The following is a 20869-nucleotide window of genomic DNA, read 5'->3' on the forward strand; positions in this document are numbered from 1 at the left end:
TGGTGGGCAAGTGTTAGAATTAGGAGCATATGTTTCTCATTATATGAGCTTTAGCATAATTTACTTTTAGTTCAAAAGTTTTTTTCTTTTTTTAAGATTTAAGATTTATTTATTTGAGAGAGGCAGAGGGAGGGGCAGAGGGAGAGGGAGAGAGAATTCTTAAGCAGGCTCCCCACTGAGTGGGGAACACAAGGAGCGTCTCAATCCCAGAACACTGAGATCATGACCCAACCCGAAACCAAGAGTTGGACCCTCAACCAAAGGAGCCACCCATGTGCCCCCAAAATGCATTTTCATTCAGACCCCAAATAGTTACTATGTGGAACTACTTAATAGCATCATATTATACTATGAGTCACAATGCTCCTAAGGTCCTGATAGCATCTCAGTGATTGGCAAAGAGGTACTAAGTGATAAGCCACGAAGGAGTATGGATGACTGTGCCCAGCAGATTCCCACTATTGAGAGCTGCGTCGTGAGTCTGTCCAGTGGACTGTGTGGGTCATGTAACACCTTGGGTGTTAAGGAACGTCTGATGCCCATCTCCATCAGGTCCCAAAGGGGTGAAGCAGTTTCTACTTTTCCAGATACAGAAACAATAGTCTGTATCGAGAGGTGAGACATCAGCGTGGCTTGTGAGACCTGGAGAACATGGCAGAAGGATTCAGAGTCTCCTTCGCTCCTGCTCTCAAGAATGTGGACCGAGTGCAGGAAGCAATGGGGCCATCCCCAATGGTAGACAAGCCAGGACCTACATGCTCCAAGTCTTTTCTTTCTCATGGCCAGCATGGTTTAACTTCTCTTTGCCTTTCCTCAAAATACAAAATAATGAGTCTTCATGGTCTCAGAATCCAACCGAAGGTGAATCAAAACTACTCATTTTAAAATACTCTCTCTGTGGGACTCACCATTCATTTTAATGCCCAGATACTTGAGGCTTCTGAGAATTGACTTTAAATTTAAAACCAACTTACCCCGGGATCAAAAGCCTTCTGTTTTTAGTCTGCTGTAGCAAAATGACTTTGATGACATTTCTCTCCACTGCCCTTGCACGTGGGGAAGTAAGGAGCTCCTGTTCCAGATGATGGCACGAGCGTGGGTTTTCGGTGAGCACAGGTGGGCAGAGACATGCTTCCGAGTGGCATCAGCATGGACACAGAGCCTGACTGGTGGGCAGGCTGATCTGAAATGAAGTAGCAGTCCTTGTGACCCGAGTGGATACACTTACGAATTTGCCACAGGGCTTAGACAACACCCATTCAGACACCAGTCTGAATTTTGTTTTCCTGAGCGAATTAAAAGAGCACTTCTGCCTTGCTAGAAGAATTCTCCATTATTACGACTATTGGTTGTAAAAAGAAAACATCCCCCCTAACACCGTGATTTTAAGAATTCTTCTATTATGAAGGATGCCTGGGTGGCTCAGTCGGTTAAGAATTCTTTGATTATGGTTAATGTTAGCTATTAAGAGCAGGGCTCAAAAAACCAAGTGTCGAGAGAACAAAGACATCTGCTTTTTTTGCTGCATGTTGAGATCTCGTGATTAACTCCCTCCCAGGGCAACAGCCGGTACCTCAGAGGAAGTCTGCCCTACACATCTCACCCTTTGGCTGGAAACTCCAGGCAGAAAAAGACCAGAGTAGATGAGCTCTTTTCAAGTGCAGAGACAATGTCAGACCGAGACAGAAGAAAAGCAGGGATGCCTGGGTGGCTCAGGTGCTTAAGCATCTGCCTTGAACTTATGTCATGATCCCAGAGTGCTGGGATCTAGCCCCGTATTAGGCTCCCTGCTCAGCGGGAAGTCGGCTTCTCCTTGCGCAGCTCCCCTCTACTCATTCGCTCTCTCTTCCAAATAAATAAAATCTTTATAAAAAGAAGAAGAGAAGCAGATGTGGAGGCTTCATATTTTTGTATTTGGGGCATAATCATCGCGTGGGATATGTCTATCAGAGTACCTTTAGTACAGTAACCTCTCTTACAATCCGAGCCACGTGGGGAAAGCCTGAACCAATTGCTTCTTGCTTTAAATATAAGAATGTCTAAAACAAAGAGCATTCTGGCTTGTGGCCTTCGGCCGAGCCCAGGGCAGCTCTGCTGAACTGAGTTAGATGTTACTTAAGACCCCAAAACGCAAGACCGGAGATCTTCCATGAGGCCGCTGTGTACGTGTGCGGTAGCCTTGCAGCTCGCCTCTTTCTGAATGGTTTCCTGACTCAGAGTGAGTAAGTGCCATATGCCAGGTGCTGGTAATGTTAGCTCTGCGTCAGGGAGGTCTGCAGGAAGAGTGGCGCGCGTGCGGGTGAATGCGTGCCTGGGTGTATGTGTGTGCGTGTGGACTTGGGTGGGGGCATATGTGTGCGTGGAACATGTGTGCACGTGCATGCTCGCAGAGCCACGTGTCCACCCCACTCAGTTCCTGCGGTCATCCTTCCCCCTCCCCTCCCCTTGCAGAAAAGCGACTTTCCCGGGGGATTTCCCACGCCAGCTCAGCCATCGTCTCCTTGGCCCGGTCCCACGTGGCGAGTGAGTGCAACAATGAGCAGTTCCCCCTGGAGATGCCCATCTACACATTCCAGTTGCCAGATCTGAGCGTGTACAGTGAAGACTTCCGGAGCTTCATTGAACGGGACTTGATCGAGCAGGCGACCATGGTGGCTTTGGAGCAGGCAGGTGAGTGGCGGTTCCGGCAGGCCCTTGTAGCCTAGGCTCAGGGAGTGAGACTGGCCTAAAGTAGATCAGCAGATCAGTGAGCAAGGGAGAGGCCTGTTGTCTCACTCAAGGGTTTTCAGTTCAGACTGGAGGGACTTGCCGCAGACCTCCTGCTCTGCAGCCCTGCCCTGCTCCAGCCCAGGGCCGGACAGACTAGTAGGGATCCATGACAGTGTGGTTCTGAGACCTCTTGGGTTTTCCCTTTGCTCCCAGATCTGGCCTGGTTAGGCCAGCCCCCTCTAAGGAGAACTCTCTGTGGTTTTGCCTTATTTTTCTCCTGTTTCCATCTAACCCTCCCATGGGTGTCGAATGAAAGGCAAGAAAGACCATGGGCTTTGAGAAGGACGGGAGACTGTCACTTCCTGGGGACATGAGCAAGTTATGTAACCACCCTGAGCCTGTTTTCCTGCAAAGACGGAAAGACAGGTGGTGGCCCGGCGAAGCTCTTGTATCTTGTGTGGCTGTTGTCTCCTGCCCTCCCGGGCTTCCCGGCCTCCAGGTTGAAGAGACACAAACCCTGACTTCACCTTCTCCCTTCTTCTGAGCGTTTCTTCTGACATCCCAATGAGGAAGAGATTTGGGGAGCAAGCTAGGCTTGTCTTCTTTGGCGCTCCTGAGGACAAAACAGTCAGTTCAAAACAAATGTCTAAAACAGATGTAGGTTCTTCCTGAGACAGAGCAAATATCCTATCTTACTCATCACCGTTTTCATTATGTATCTTTGCAAAATCACATGTTCAGGGACTTCTCAGACATGCATCCAGAAGACTCGATGCCCTTCTCAGGCCCAGCATCCTCTCCCATGGGGTCCCCACCTGCCACTGAGGGTTGTCCTTGCACGTGGAGTGTGTCCTCGCCCAGCTGGGCTGGGGAGCAAGGCTTTCTGATTCTGACTCCATGGTCAGCAGCTCTTCCCGGCTGCTGTGGGTTGAAGCCTCCATTTCAAAGGCCTGGTATATCGAGGTGCTCCTGTGTGGCGCCTCCCAGGAGAACAGGATGGGGAGCCTCTGACTGAGCATGGCGGAGAGGGTGTGTTCAAGCCTGCAGCCACGAGCAGTGCTCCGTCAGGAAATCGGGCTGGTCTCAGCTCTTCACCAAGACACAGTTGAAAATGCCCAAACCTTTGGGGGGCTGCAGAAGACTCAAGAGAAGGATCTGTCGTTGGTATGATCTTGATCTTGGCGGATGGACCAGTCATTTCCTACCAGTCCTGGTAGCAAAGAGGCAAACGATGAGAGTAGCTGATGGAGAACGCTACTTATAGAAAGTGTGGCTTCTCGGAGAAAAGATTCTGGAAATATAAACACTCCAGACACCTTGTTCCTCCACCATCCGGACTCTGACCAGTGCCTCTCACCAGCAGAAGGGCAGAGAGCTGAGAGCCCATTACTGGGGTCTGTGCAGGTCGCCCTGTGGGTGCAGAACAGGGGGAGCAGAGATCTGTGGGACAAATAGGAAGCATCCAGAAGTGGACTCTTGGGTGTTTTCCCCAGATCCAAGCTTCTGTGTATACTCAGCCTCCTCCCATTTCTTGTAGAACAATCCAGGAAACATCCTCATCTGCCTGCTCCAAGAAAGAAAGCACAGAATTCCACGTAGACATAGGAAGGGGTGGTAGTGTGGGGCCTTATTTGTGCTGCGCAGCCTGGTGATCTATCCCAGCCACAGGACTCGGGGGAGACTGGCCCATGGCACGCTTGGTTTTGAGAACAGGGTCTACAGTCCCAGTAATTCATTGGATCTGATGTTGTGACTGTAGGTGACTTGTTACCTCCACTGTTTCAGAGCTGTCAAAAGCAACTCAAAGACTAACACCCACAGTCATGCTCTGTCTCAGCTCACGGTCACCAACTGATCAACAATCACAAAACAATTCACCTGGATTAGCAATAATCCTAAATCACTCCCTATGGGGAGGCTGTCTCTTTTAAAGATGCTTCTACATGAATAATTCAGATAAGAGATTTTTTTAAGATTTTATTTATTTATTTATTTGAGAGAGAGAGAGAGAGAGCATGAGAGGGGAGAGGTTCAGAGGCAAGAAGCAGACTACCTGCTGAGCAGGGAGCTGGAAGCTGAACTCCATGACCTGAAGGTAGTTGCTTAACCCACTGAGCCACCCAGGTGCCCAAGATAAGAGATTTTTAACAAAGGATTCACTCTTCATAGAGAAGGGGGAAATTGGTATAAGTTAAGAAAGAAAAGCGTCTCATGAGCTAATGTCTCGCTAATGCTACCCAGCTCGGACTTTGCAACCTTAGGTCCTGACAATGGCTGGTAGCACCCATAACTGTGGCCGTTTCCTTTGAAGGTTGAGTCTGGCAGAGGGTGCAGTGCCCCCCGCCCTGGCACGATGATAGCCCCCTCCTTGGACCCTGCTATGCTTAGCAAAACCCTATACATCTTTGTAATGTCTTTTCTGTTATTTCTTCCATACATTACATACTCATTTTTATCATATACATCTTACCTTCTGGATTAGTATCTAAAAAGAGGGTACTATTCCACTCCAACCATCCAGGCTTGGAAAGCTTTTAAGAACCCAAACTTAGGGGCACCTGGGTGGCTCAGTTAAAGCCTCTGCCTTCAGCTCAGGTCATGATCCCAGGGTCCTGGGATCGAGCCCCACATCAGCTCTCTGCTCAGCGGGGAGCCTGCTTCCTCCTCCTTCTCTGCCTGCCTCTCTGCCTACTTGTGATCTCTGTCAAATAAATAAATAATATAAAATAAAATTTAAAAAAAGAACCCAAACTTACTGAGTGAAGATGCTAACTTCACCAACACTGTTTCTGTCACGTGCCAAGAGGACGGAGGGAACGGGCAGCAAGGATCCCCACCCAGCGCTGGGAAGGCACCCCATCCATGCTTCAGGAGGCCTTGGGAAGGCTGGCCGGCTGCCCCCCCACCCCCGCCCTGCTTTGGGAGCATGCTCCTGGAGCAGCGAGAGCCTGCGCGCCAGGGCTCTGCCTAGCACAGGGAAACAAGGAACTGAAAAACAATGTAGGCAGAAAGAATAAATGTGTTCATTTCCTCAGCATAGAGCTGACCCCGGCCTGCCATGCATATGACTTCTCTTGACTTCTTTCCTCAACTCCCAAGCAGGGTTGTAGACTAGATGATTCATCAGTCCCTTTCTGTGCCCGGATTCTGGTGAGGACCCTGGCTCGTGTCAGGTGAGCCCCAGATGGTCCCCCACCCCAACTGGAGGAGGAATATGGCCCACTGCGAGGCAGACTTATTCTCTCCCACCCAGGCTGTGCTCCTGTTGCTACCATCAGGCACCACTATTAATGTCCATGGGGAAGAGGGAGCTCAGCCATGAAACAGCGATTTGAGAAAGCCGCTCAGTGTTGCCAGGTGTAACGTGTAAATTCCTCCTTGTAGTAACTTACTGCTCAGGATAGTTGTGGATAAGCTGCTGATATACATGTGTGCGCATATACTATATATGTGGGAGAGTGACATAGATGCCCAAAAAAATCCACTTGTTCGAGGCATAATTCTAGCTGTCTTGGGAAGGAAATATCATCTCTGTCACAGAGTGGCAGGTGAGTCGGGGGGGCTCTCCCAGCCCCTGGGACTCTACAGGAACTGGGATTTGTGTGGTCCAGAAAATTTGGAATAAATCGACCTTCATTCAGTTAGTTTCGCCCCTGGTCCACCACAGGGGCTTAGCTCTACTCTCTCAGTGCCTGGTAAGGCATGGGACAGCCCATCTATCTGAGGAGCCCCCATGTTGAGTGGGGTGCCAGTCTTCCCCTCCCACAGAACCCACAATGCCATTCTCCTGGGCTTTAAATCCCTGCAGGGTACAACTCCCCTCCCACACCATGACAGTCTCACAGGCCACAAAAGGACAGGGTTTCAGTGCATACAAGCGCTGACCTCTTGAGAGATGAAGGAAAAATGTCTTTCATTCTTTAATGATTACCTGCCATGGAAAATACAAGAAACCATAAATTTCCCCATCAGGTTATCTTGCTTCATTTACATGTAAGAAGACTCTGAGATCATGGGTTCTAGGCCTGAGGAGTAACGACCCATGCCTCGTCCAGAAGCCCGCCACTGTGGGCAAGATGGTGTGTGGTGCTTCAGCGAGGCTGTGAACCCAAAGGGCAGAGAGGCATGTCTGTGTAATATAGTAGTGACTGCATACCCGAGAAATTGAAGTATTGTCAGAAAATATTTAGGGAACCCCTTGGCTTGTGGTGTTGAGTCTCAGCTCCATAGAAGGGTGGTAGCTTGAAGCAGATTGGCCAGGGGAACAGTTAAGATGTGCAGATGTTCCCCAGGCTTCTGACTCAGCCCAACCTGGCCAAGTTCTGGTCAGCTGGAAGAAGCCTCACTTTCTTACATTTTGAGTCGAAGATGTGTGAGAGCTGCCAAGCCAAGACCAGTTCACCCAACACAACCCTGTCCTCTCATGAAACAGCCCATTGCAGGTGCTGGCGTCCTGATTCTAAACCACTCAGGTGAAATTCCTGTGTTCGCAGAGATTAAATTCTAGTGGGGAAGAATGACAATAAAAGGTAGACCATAAACGTGAACTGAGGCAGTGAGGACCATTGTGGAAGGGGTAGGAAGTAAGGTACGGGGTACGAGGATATGAGGAGACAGGAGGGAGAGTAAGGCAGGTCTCTGGAGGGCAGGGAGGAGGGAGAGATGGAGACATCCAGCTCTGGTGTTCTTGGCAGAAGGGGCTTGGCCTCAATCTTGTGCACTACATAAGGAAAGCCAGGCATGAGAGCAGTTGGAAGGGGTGCTGGAGGAGTTGGAAAGGAAGGCAGAAGAATGGTGGCCAGGGGCCCAGGGAGCCACTGTGAGCCCTTGGGCTTAACTGTAGGTCGGATGTGCAGTCCTGGGAGGATTTCGAGCAGGTGAGTGACATGTTTGGATTCCGATCTGATACATTCTGGTACTCTGTTGAGGATGGAATCTAAGGGGGCAAGAGAAGAAGCTGGAAGAGCAAGGAGGAGGTAGCTGCTTTAGCTCAGGGGAGAGGGTAGCCAGTGTCCTGGGGGTAGCAGTGGAAGTCACGAGAAGAAGCTAGATATTGAAGCAGGATCTGTGTTGAAGGTGGACGCATGGGACCTGCTGATGGACTGGATGGGAACCATGGCAGAAAGGCTGAGGCAAGCATGAGCCCAAGAATGTTGCCCACCCTTAGTGGGTAGATGACAGTACCATGGGGAGATGCAGACCCCTGCAGGGAGGAGCAGGCTTGGGAGGCGATGGATGGGCCAGGAGGGGCAGGCTAGGTCAGAGATCCTGGTGAGACTTGTGACACTGCTGTCCAGTTGTACATGAGAGTCTGGAGGTCAGGAGAGGCCCAGGTTAAGGATATGGATTCTAGAGTTAACAGTGTGATAAGAAATCCCGGGGGAGGAGGTGAGCTATCATAGCAGCAAGCTCCCATCTCGCCCCCAGCACAGCTCTGCTCTGTGTTGAATACCAGGTGGATGGTGGGGGTGGGGGGGTGGGTCTGGAGCTGGACAGAAACACTAGGGAGACAGACCTAGAGCAACACACTGTAGTCCCGTGGGAGGGACTTGCAGAAGCACAGGCAAGACCCAGAGAAGAGGGATCAATGACCTTGGGTGTGTGGAGTCACTCCATAAGGGAAGTGATGTTAAAAGGAATCACAGGGTCACGTTCAGGGCACGATGTGCTTGTCTTGCTCCTAGAGACTTGTCACGTTTTGTTTTCTTCGTTGGTGATGAGCAAAATGACATCTTATTTTAAACTGTGTGGTAACCATCTGTTACAAAGCTCAAGTTAATTGGTCCCATTATCGTGTATGAATCAGGAACGTTGCTTGGAAAAGGCAGAATGAGTGACTAATCACTCCTCACCCGTAATACCACCAGCCTCCCTCAATGGAGTTTACCCACCATTTTCTTCTCTGCAGGTGCTCACATCCTGTGGGTTTTTTTCTATTCACAGTGCAAATTCCCACGTTTGAATGTCTGTCTCCTGTTCTTAAGTGAGGTTATTGTGTGAGGAAACTGAATGACCATTTTGTCAAAGCTAGAAATAGGAACTTTGTACCATGTTCCCAGTCACACTGCTTGTGCAAAAAACACCTTAATCGTGGACATCCCAACCCGGATCTGGCTGGAGATGTTAGAATAGTGCAGAGCCATTTTTCATTCTCCAGAGGCTGGAAAGCACTGGCATTTATCATAGCTGGGTCATCTTCCTGGGGCGGTCACATCCGACTGACGGTCCTAGGAATGCTGTCAACTGCGTGACAATCTTAACTTTCCGGAAGCCAACTGAAATCAAGCCACTAAGCCTTGGCTTCCATCCCCCTAGCCACATACTAAATTTTATCATGATTCAGTTACCTTCCAAGTGTGACTAACTATGTGGGCTACAGTGAGATTAAGAAAATGACACATTGCCCAGAAGAAATTTGGATGAAGATGCCCCATTTAAGATGGCATTGATTCTCAGACCCCGAAAGGTTACTTCCAGAGATATGTGATTCCTTTTGCATTTTCTAGATGTGCAAGATTCCTTCTAGAGGAAAGGTGACTTCTGGCTGTAGCTGGTGAATTTACACCCCTAAGGCTCCTTTTCTGGGGTCAGAGTCCAGGAATGCCCCACAAAGAGGTAGAAAGCAGCCTCCCCTCCCCCCAGGAGGGCAAAGCTGCTTGGGATCTGACACGAGCCAGGTTCTGCTTATCAAGCATGCTTTCAGGGTGTGCCCCATTTGAGGTAGATGAGCAATTCATGGAGCGAATCACTATTGAAGTTATTGGGCACAATGAGATATCTAACACACGTGCTGGTGTCCAGAGCATCCTCTGCCTGGCCTAGCAGCAACGTTAGTGACCCAGCCTCTGACGTATTTTCCAGCAAATGAATATGGTGGCATATAGGAAGACAAGAAGGTAAGAACAAGAATCTGGGCGAGGACGTTATCTAAATCGCGTTAAAAAAACACTTTATCAGGAGGCACCTGGGTGGCTCAGTGGTTAAAGCCTCTGCCTTCAGCTCAGGTCATGATCTCAGGATCCTGGGATCGAGCCCCGAATCAGGCTCTCTGCTCAGCAGTGGAGCCTGCTTCCCGCTCTCTCTCTCCCTGCCTGCCTTTCTGCCTACTTGTGATCTCTGTCTGTCAAATAAATAAAATCTTAAAAAAAAAAAAAAAAAAAAAACCTTATCAGGTAGCATTCTCACCCCCTGAAATGTCAGGTGCTTTCCCTGTTTTATGTAAGGCCTCAGGTTGCTGAGAATGTTGGAAAGCTTTTAATAACTGGGGTAGATGGCACTGTTTACGTTGGATTCATGACGTGAACAGGACCAAAAAAGGAAGAATTCTATCTTTTGGAGGCTCTGGAAGATGAGAATGTAATCTTACCAAAGGGGCTTCTAAAAGCTATGGAGCTTGCCCCCCGCCCCACCTCTGGGCAGGGCACCCTCACCTGGCCTGCCGTGACTTGCCACTGGTTCCCTCAGGACCTGAAGGTCATGCTTTCTCTAGGTCAGTCTGCTCCTTCTCCGCCCAGCACAGGGGGGGGGCCTGGGGCTGCTGGGACCGCACCTCCAGGGTCAATCCAGTGCATGTTCAACCCCTCAGTGTCCCAGGGCTCCCCGAAGAGGAGACATGGGCCTGCCCTCCAGGGCTCACAGGCCAGAGAGGAGACAGCTGCGAGGCTGTGAGAGAGAACCCGAATGACATGGGTGGTTTGCAATGCAATCCATAAGGTGACCTGAAGGTGACCTGAAGACAAGGCTTAAGCATGCCTGGGCCAGGGGTGGGGGGTGGGAGGGTGGGGCGGAGGTGGTCCCTGTGCTGCAGACCAAGATCTCCAGGACCAAGTGGCAGTGACCAGAAGTTGGGACAACAGCAGCAGGGAACATATGAAATGCAAGCCTGCTCATGCAGGTTCCCAAGAGGCTGCGTGTCTTGAAGAAGGAGAGAAGGTGGAGAAGTGTCCCTGAGAGCAAGGACATGCCAGGCCCCAGGAAGTGAGGGTCGTAAGAGGAAAGGGTTCCTAGAGAAAGCAGCACACCTCCACCTGTCTACCAGTTTCCCCCCTAGACATCTTAAAGAAGTGCCAAAGTAGAATTGAGCTAAAGGGACTTCTTTGGCCACGTGTGTTAATATCCATTCATGCTTCAGGCTTCTTGAGACTAAGAAACTGTTGGACAGTGTGAAGTGGGTGGGCAGGGTGAAGATCAGGCCCTGCCATGTCCTGTCCAGGATGGGTCTCTGGCAAGCTGCACCCCATCTTCCTGCCCTGTCCTGGGTGTGCACACGCTCCCAGCCCTGGGCCAAGGCGGTCTCTGCTTTCCTTATGACTGAAGGTGTTTGTTCATGCATGGTCCCCTTAGCACGGTGTGCTCAAGAACAAACAGGTGTGTCCTAGACACCGTCCCAGGATGGGAACAAGAAACAAATAGACACAATTCCTTTCCGAATGTCCTCTGGCTGAAGGATGCTATATCCATTTTCTGTTGCTGCATAACAAAGTACCACAGGTTTAACAGCTATAAATTTGTTGTCCGGAAGTTTCCGTGGATCAGAAGTATGTACCTATTAGCTGGGTCCTCGGCCCAGAGCCCCTCAAGCCTGAAATGCAGTTGTCAGGAGCTGTCTTCAACTAGAGGCCCAACTAGGGAGAAATCTACTTCTGAACACCTCCTGGAGCTATTGTCCGAATTCAGTACTTTGTGAGGGCATCTGGGTGACTGTTGATTTAGGCTCACGGTCGTGATCTCATTGTGGGATAGAGCACTTTGTCCATCTCTGCTCAGTGAGGAGTCTGCTTGCTTATGAATCTCTCTCTGCCCCTCCCCCACCTCTCTAAAATAAATATATAAAACCTCAAAAAAAAAAAAAAAAAGAATTCAGTTCTTTGCAGCTAAGTTCCAGCTTGCTTGATAGCTCTTGGTAGGGGAAGTTCGTGGCAAATAGAAAAGGCTCTAAAGACCTAGGCGTTTGTCGCATGGCCCTCTTTACAACATGTCAGGTTACTTCTTCAAGACTAGCAAGAGGATCTGTCTCTTCTCTCTTCTCCCTCTACCCTTTTCTGCCTTCCTCCCTCCTCCCCTCTCCTCTTTTCTTCTCTCTCCTGTCTATGACTTCCTGCCTCTGAACGGAACTCTTTTTTAAAGTGGTCACCTGATTAGTTTGGGCCCACCAGAGTACTCTCCCTTTCAGGTCAATTGATAAGTCAACTAATTACCTCTACAAAACCCTTACATTGCCAGGAAATGTAACCTAACCTTGAGGGTGGCATCCCACTCACACTCAAGAGAAGGGGATTCCTCCCCCTCCCAGAGGTGGGTATCTTGGGGTCACCTTAGAAGTCTGCTTACCACAGATGCAATGTTGTTATTTGCATTTTGACAATTCCCCTGAATTCTCCAGAATGGGAGCTTAAATCATGTGGAATATATTATGGTCAAAGGAATTTTCCCAACTTCCCCATGTGTCATTATTAGCCCCTTCACTTGGATCAGTAGTATATCTGGGTTGAATCCCACTCTTGATGGTTTCAGATCAAAAGCAGCATGTTTTTGAGTCCTCTGAGGAAATTGGGCCTTCTTACTGGGCTCTCTTGAAAGATATGGTCATTGAGTAGGGTGGGGGTAAGTGCTAAGATACTGTGCTTTTAATCGCACTACTGGGTATTTACCTCAAAGATACAAATGTAGTGATCCGAAGGGGCACATGCACCCAAAAGTTTATAGCAGCAACGTTCACAATAGCCAAACTATGGAAATAACCTAGTGCCCATCAACAGATGAATGGATAAAGAAGATGTGGTATATATCTACAATGAAATACTATGCAGCCATCAAAAGAAACAAAATCTTGCCATTTGCAATGACGTCGATGGAACTAGAGGATATTATGCTGAGCAAAATAAGTTAATCAGAGAAAGACAATTATCATATGATCTCTCTGATATGAGGAATTTGAGAGGCAGGGCGGGGGGTCGGGGGGTGGGGGTAGGGAGGGAAAAAAATGAAACAAGATGGGACCAGGAAGGGAGACAAACCATAAGAGACCCTAATCTCAGGAAACAAACTGAGGGTTGCTGGGGAGTAAGGGAGTAGGGATAGGGTGGTTGGATTATGGACATTGAGAAGGGTATGTGCTATGGTGAGTTCTATGAAATGTGTAAGCCTAATGATTCACAGACCTGTACCCCTGGGGCAAATAATATTAATAAAAAATTTTTTTTAAATTAAGGCCAGAATGGGGGGAGTTCTGTTATTGTCCCAAGGAAATGCAGTATACTGGGATCAGAGAAAATTGTCACAAGAAGATAAGTATATTTAGAAAACAGACTATTTCTCAGCCTTGTCTGAGCTGAATTGTGAATTGAAATAATTGTTGTAGCCAAATCCTAATTCTATGGATGAAGAAGAGCATTTGATGATGGGGGTAAGAATTGAGATCTTTCTCATTGGACCCTTAAATAAACCCTGTTTATCATTTTAAAAAAAGAGACTATGCTTTTGATAATAATAGCCATCATGTATTTGCATAGCATCTACTGTGTGCTAGGTACAGTATTAGTATTAATGACCTCCACACTTCCCATCAGCTGCTCATACGATTTCCACTTTACAGGTAAGGAAGGGGAGACTCAGAGAAGCACCTCCACTCACCTGTGGGCACCCAGCCTGTAAAACGGCAGAGCCATCAGGAATCGGCTCTTGGTGCCACCCACCCCCTGGCCTTTACAGGACACCTCCTCAGTTCCGCTTAGAACCTTGCAAACTGTAACCTTTTCCCTCAGGCTATTTTCTGCTGAGTTTTCCATTCCACATAATAATTGCATGATTTCTTTCTTGCCATTTTCAATGACGTGAATGGAGCTTGAGTCTATTATGCTATGTGAAATAAGTCAGTCAGAGAAAGAGAAATACCATATGATTTCACTCATATGTGGAATTTAAGAAACAAAACAGATGAACAGAGAGGAAGGGGGAAAAAAGTAAAAGGGAAGCAAACAATAAAAGACTCTTAATGATAGAGAACAAACTGAGGGTTGAGAGAGGGAAGTAGGCACTTGTGTGAAGCTCTGGGTGTTATATGTAAGTGATGAATAACTAAATTCTACTCCTGAAATTAACAATACACTACATGTTAACTAACTAGAATTGAAAAATTTTTGAAAAGAAAAAAAGTAATAATTGCATGATTTCTTGATTTTCTTAAAAGTGCAAATCACCAATACCAGAGAAAATCTCCAAGGGACTGCTCTCTGAGAGGCCAAAGATGAAGTAAGCAGCAAAGTCACTTAGTCATAGAAGGACATATTGCTGATGGCATTGAGCAGAAACATCGGACAAGGAGGCAAAATGAAGGAGTCTCCCAAGATTACCACAGTCCCCAATCCTTGCATTAAACACTCCCATTCTGACATGTGTAACTCATTCTAGAGTCTCATAGTATGTAGGAATCAATGAAGCTCATGTGATATATCTAGTGAGCAGATCTCATACAATCAAAAAATACCTATTGTCACTATTGTATAGTCACTGTTCTCATTTTTGTGTGTGAGGAAAAAGAAAGCACCAAAAGGGATTCCATTCAGTCATCCAGATATTAGAAGTAAAAAGAAGTAAGGGAGGTGTCAAAGGAATGGTTAGCAAATAGAACTTTTATGATTTAAAAAGTGATAAAATTGATGGTGGCTAGATCTATAAGATACCCATCTATCAATAACTCTGTGTAGAAATAGGAAAAATGTGATGTTGAAGTACATTTTAGTGACAGTGTGTATTAGTGGTTTTATGACTCAGTCTTATTTTTATAAACATTATAGTCTTATGTTTATTGAAGTTGCCTCTTCAATATTTCAGAAACACTATTGCATTTCATGGGGAAAATAATGTGGAATGGAAATATTTGCAAATTGGGGTTCTCCAAGGGTCTTTCATCCGGCAAGCACCAGCTCTCAGGAATCTCACCCCTTGGACCTTTTCTTTTGCCTTCAAAATATCTTCTCCAGTGCCAGTGGCTTCCAGCTGTCTCTCTCTTGTGATAGTCTCCAGAGCTAGGCTCAACACCCATTCATTTTTTTTTTAAGATTTATTTATTTACTTACTTGACAGACAGAGATCATAAGTAGGCAGAGAGGCAGGCAGAGAGAGGGGAAGCAGGCTCCCCACTGATCAGAGAGCCCAATGCAGGGCTCGATCCCAAGACCCTTAGATCATGACCTGAGCTGAAGACAGAGGTTTAACCCACTGACCCACCCAGGCATCCCATCCCTTCATTTTTTTTTAACTCCTTATTGAAACAGAACACACATACAGAAAAATGTGAAAACAGTTAAGTTACAGAACCAAACACATTCTAACAAGGATTCCTGTCAAGAAATTCAGATCAAGAAAATAGACCTCTAACAGCATAGATTTATTTGGCCTCTTTGTGAACTATATATAAGTGGAATCATGAAAAGTTTGAGTTCTGAGTTCTTTCACTTACTATTAAGCCTGTGAGATTCATTCATATTATTAAGTGTAATTATAGTTGATTCTATCACTATTTGGTTTTGCAGTGGATGCATATACTACAAATTATTTATCCATTATATTGTTTTTTTTTTTTTTTTAAGATTTTATTTATTTATTTGTCAGAGAGAGAGAGGGAGAGAGAGCGAGCACAGGCAGACAGAATGGCAGGCAGAGGCAGAGGGAGAAGCAGGCTCCCTGATGAGCAAGGAGCCCGATGTGGGACTCGATCCCAGGACGCTGGGATCATGACCTGAGCCGAAGGCAGCTGCTTAACCAACTGAGCCACCCAGGCGTCCCGATCCATTATATTGTTAATGGACTTTTGGTTTCTTAGACCAGGCTGCCATAACAAAATACCAGAAACTAGGTGGCTTTAAAAAACAGAAGTTTGGGGTGCCTGGGTGACTCAGTGGGTTAAGCCTCTGCCTTCAGCTCAGGTCATGATCTCAGGGTCCTGGGATTGAGACCTGCATTGGACTCTTTGCTCAGCAGGGTGCAGGCCCCCTCCCCCTCTGCCTGCCTCTCTGCCTAATTGTGATCTCTCTCTCTCTCTCTCTTTCTCCCTGTCAAATAAATAAATAATTAAAAAATAAAAAATAAAAAACAAATTATTTTCTCAAAATTCTAGAGGTCTCAGATCAAGCTGCCAGCCAATTCAGTTTTCAGGGGGGACTCTGGCTTGTACACAGCTGTCTTCTGGCTGTGTCCTGATGTGACTTTTCCTCAATACATACATTCAGAGACAGAGAGAACAAGCTCTCTGGTGTCTCTTATAAATATGTTAATCCTTTCAGAACAGGGCCACAAACATATGACTTCATTTAACCTTCATTACTTTCTCAGAGGCCCCATCTCCAAATACTACTAAGGATTGGGGTTTCAACATAAGAATTTGGGGGGGAGATGCAAACAATGGCTGTCTTCAGTATCTTATTATAAACAGTACTGCTATGAACATTCTTATACAATTTTTTTTGGTGAACACATGTATATATTTCTTCAGATATGTACCTAAGAGTGGTATTGTTGGGTCATGGGATTTTACACGTGTTTGGCTTTAAAACAGTTTTCAGTGGGTATACCAATTTACTCTTCTATCTAGAGTTCTGGTTGCTCCACATTATTTGTCTTCTCCTTTAGTCATTGATGTTAATGCTCATTAGTTTTGAATGTCTACAGGATCTGTGATGATGCCTCCTTTTTCATTTCAAAGGTTGAAACTTAACTTCCTTTTGTTTTCATTAATAATGTTGTTAGAAATTTCCAAATTGTACTAATCTATTTAAAGACTCTTTTTGGCCTCTGTTGGCTTTTTTACTGTACATTTATTTCCTGTTTCATCTCTGCTATTTATTTTTTTCTTTCATCTTCTTCCTTTGGGTTTGATATGCTACCCTTTCTTCTGGCTTCATGAGATGGAAGCTTATGCCATTACATTTTCTGTGGCAGTGTGCTATATAATTTTACACATCTCTAAAGCCATAGTGTTTCTCTATGCAGTGTTTTAGCTGGATATTACAGTTTTTGATGGGTTATTCTTTATCATTCAATTTAAAACATTTTTTAATTTCTCTTGCATTTTTTTTTCTTTGATTCATATATTATTTAGAAGTATATTGCTTAAATATGGGATTGTTTTAGTGGGTTTTTTTTTTCCAACCTTACTTCTTCTATAGTCAAAATGAATTATTTCAGACATAGTGAAGTATTTCAGACATTTAGATTTTGTTGAGACTTGCTTTATGAACCAGCATATGATGAAGTTTAGAAAATAATCTCTATGTACTTGAAAAAAACTTGAATTCTGCCCTTCTCAGATATAGTGTTTTATATGTGTTAATTTTTTAAAGATTTTTATTTATTTATTTACTTGAGACAGAGAGAGCTACAGAGTAAGAGAGTAGGAGCAGGGGGGAAAGAGCAAAGGGAGAGGGAGCATGGAGCAGACTTTATGCTAAGCACTGAGCTTGAGGACCCTGAGGTCATGACCTGAGCTGAAACCAAGAATTAGATGCTTAACCAACTGAGCGGCCCAGGCACCCCTTATATGTGTTAATTATATCAATTTTGTTTATTTTTGTTGTTCAGATCTTCTCTATCTTTAACTGAGCTTTTGTCCAATTGTTCTACCAGCTACTAAAAGAGGTGTATTAAAGATTCCCCTGTGATCATGGGTTTCTCTATGTCTCCTTCAATTTTATCAACTTTTGTTTTATATACATTGAAGCTATGTTATTAGGTACATACAGATTTAGAATTGTTATTCCGTGCTAGTATGATAGGGTTTTAGTTTTATTTTAATGTGCAGGTCAGATAGCAAAGAATTGTCTACTTTGGTTGGTCTGAAAATGCCATTATTTCCCATTCATATCTGGGGGATATTTCGAGGCTTTGCCAGTCATGTAAGGTCTCTATCACATATTTATTCTCTCTTGCCTCATCTACCCACACATACTCTTCCCTCCTTCCCTCCTTCCCTCTGTCATACACACACACACACACACACACACACACACACACACACCTTCAAAATACGTAAAAATCATTCTTCATTTTTAGGACATACAAAAATAAATCACTGGCCAGACTTGACCTACAGGCTAAAGTTTACTGACTCCTGATCTATGTTACTGTCTTCTACTTTGGGTTTATTTACTGTTTCTTTCCTAACTTCTTGAGATGAATGCTTAAGTCATTAATTCTTAATCTTTCTTCTTTTCTCTTATAAGCATTCATGGTTATTAATTTTCCTCAGATTACTATTTTAGCCACATTCCATGAGTTTTGAAATGTAGCAATTATTGTTACAGTACAGTTCAAAAACATTCTTATTTTTATTTTGATTTATTCTTTGACCCATAACTTACTGGAGGTGTTTTTTGATTTCTAAATATATGGGGAGTACATTAAATACTTCTAGTTACTTTTGTATTACTGATTTCTACCTTAATTGCTTTGTAGTCAGAAACTATGATCTATATGACTTGAAATTTGTTGAAACTTTGTTGAGACTTTTTGCTTTATGGACCAGAATATGATCTTTTCATCTTTTTAATGTTCCATGTCTACTTGAAAATAACATAGTCTTCTATTGTGGGCTGTACTGTTTTATATACATACAATTGGTCATTTATTATGTCTTTCAAGTCTATATATTTATTTTTTACTGGATCTCTTAATTACTGAGAGATACATGAGAATTTCCCATTGTGATTATACATTTATTCATATCTCTTCTTATTGTTATGGATTTTTAAATCGAGTGAAGTCTGTGTTATTAGATACAGCAACAAAAGTTATGCCTTCTTCATGAACAGAGATGCTAAACATTATGAAGGGAGCTTATTTTTTTTTTTTTTTTAAAGATTTTATTTATTTATTTGACAGACAGAGATCACAAGTAGACAGAGAGGCAGGCAGAGAGAGAGAGGGAAGCAGGCTCCCCGCTGAGCAGAGAGCCCGATGTGGGACTCGATCCCAGGACCCTGAGATCATGACCTGAGCCGAAGGCAGCGGCTTAACCCACTGAGCCACCCAGGCGCCCCCTGAAGGGAGCTTATTTAAATCTAGTAATGTTTTCTTGCCTTTTAGTTTGTTTTATCTGTTACCCTTTCTTTAAGTTAAAATTGACCTGATGCACTATTTGCCATACTTTTACTTTTAGTACTTTTTTATTCCCATGTTTTAGATGTATCTTTTATAAATAGCATGTAGTCGATTCTTAAAATCACTTTAACAACTTTTGTCTTTAACTTGTGCATTTATTTTTAATGTAACCACTCTTTGTCCCTGTTCTATGTGAGGTTGTTTCCTCCTCTTATAAGCCTTCTTTTTGTTGCATGGAATATTTTTTAATCATTTCATTCTTTTCCTTTTTTATTATTGAGAGGTTACCCTAATTCATATAACATACATACGAATCACATCTCACATTCATCAGCATTTTTTTTTGAAATTTTAAAAACCATTTGCAATAACATCCAAAAAAACCAAATGCCAGGTATAAATCTAACCACACATGAATAGGATCTAAATCTAGAAAACTTGATAGTACCAAAGATTCATCAACATCTTAACCTATACCCAGACAAAACAGGGTCTTAGACTAGTTTAATTTTATTCATAGCCCCCTTTCCCTGATTTATAAGTTATTATCATTTATTTTAATTCTGTACTTTTAATCTCATCAGGCATTATTTTATACAGTGTTCATTTAGACTTACCCATATATTTACGATTTTTGTTTCTCTTCATTTCTTCTTGTGTATTAGCTCTTCCTTCTGTTTGAAGTTCATCCTTTGGAATTTCCTTAGGTGACTGTCTGCTGGCTTTACTTTCTCCATTTTTATGAGCCTTAAAATGTTTTTGTTTTGCCCCCATTTTTGAAAAACATTTTTGCTGCACAGAAGTTGCCAGTTATTTTCATGCAGCACATTGAAGGTGTTATTGCATTAGTTTGTTTTCCATTGTTTCTTTTGAAACATCAGTTGTTGGTCTGCTACTCTTTTGAAGATAACTTCTATTCTACTTTAAGATATTTTCTCTGTCTTATATTCTGCAGTTTCACTAGGATATGTCAAGGAATGAACTGATCTCATTTTTCTTGCTTGGGATGTCTTAAACTTATTAAATCTGTGAATTTATTTCTGTATATTTCTTCCAAAAAATTCCTCAGTCAGGTTCTCTTCAGTATTGCCTCTGGATTCCAGTTAGACAGTGTCAGAGATTTTCAGTCTGTTCATGTCTCCTAGCCTATCTTTCACATTCTTTCTTTTCTCTCCTCTTAGTTGCATTCTAGATAATTTATTCTGATTTATCTTCCCATATATATTTTTTCCTCAACATTGTCTAATTCGATATAAAACTGATCGTGTTTTTTTTTAATTTCTCTTATCCCCTTTCACTTCTAAGTCCTATTTTTGTTTTCCAAATGTATCTCTTATTCTTTGGAAATGTTTGTTTCATTCTTTTATTTCTTTTCAACATTTTAAGCATATCTGTAGTCTCTAGCTGACCGTTTTTAGCTTCAAGGCCATAGGTATCTATGATTTTGTGTCTATAAGCCTTACTCATGATGGGTGATTTCCTGTTGGACTTGTAATTTGGGGATGTGAGCAGGATATTATCTGTGGGAATCTGGTGGTCTGAGTTGAGGGTGTTCTCAATTATTTTGAGTGATATATTTGTTTGTTTCTTTGTTTATGCCAAACTCCCAAAGGAAATTACCATTTTATAACCAACCTTTATGTTATTCTCTTTGCTTAGGCATTACAAGTCACAAATCAGTTTTAGCTCAAATCTGAGCTAAGTCAATAGTTACAACATGGCTGGAAGAAGTTGGTTTGGTTTGGTTTTGTTTTTTATTTTTCTGCTAAGCCCAGTCTAGAAGAGACACGTTTCCCTCCCAGCTTCATTTGCCAAGGATAACATTATTTCTAATCCTTGCACTTAGGAGGTAGTTTCTGAGGGTCCTAACTTCATGTGGGGTGAGGGTTCCCTGGTTCCAGTTCCCCACATCAGACTCTCAAAGCCTTTTTTCAGATTCTTGTGAAGTGACAAAACAGGCAAAATGTCTCCACCTACAGGAGACGCAGGGTTGGTGCATATTTCTAATTTCCTTAGGAATTTATTTTTGGTCACTGGGGATTTACCACACTTTATTTCAGAGTTA

The 20869-nt window shown here is 44.2% G+C and overlaps 1 protein-coding gene across 1 annotated transcript in view; it reads left to right on the plus strand.

The window, feature by feature from the left end:
* The window catches only part of OTUD7A (OTU deubiquitinase 7A), a 357324-nt gene that overhangs the window by 272668 nt on the left and 63787 nt on the right, over positions 1–20869 (plus strand). Inside the window, exon 6 of the mRNA XM_032835949.1 lies at positions 2452–2670. Coding sequence (XP_032691840.1) covers positions 2452–2670 — 219 coding nt within the window. The remainder of the gene's footprint in view (positions 1–2451; positions 2671–20869) is intronic.

Source organism: Lontra canadensis, unplaced genomic scaffold, assembly GCF_010015895.1.
Source record: "Lontra canadensis isolate GAN:19392208 unplaced genomic scaffold, GSC_riverotter_1.0 scaffold89, whole genome shotgun sequence".
In the NCBI taxonomy this organism is placed as follows: domain Eukaryota; kingdom Metazoa; phylum Chordata; class Mammalia; order Carnivora; family Mustelidae; genus Lontra; species Lontra canadensis.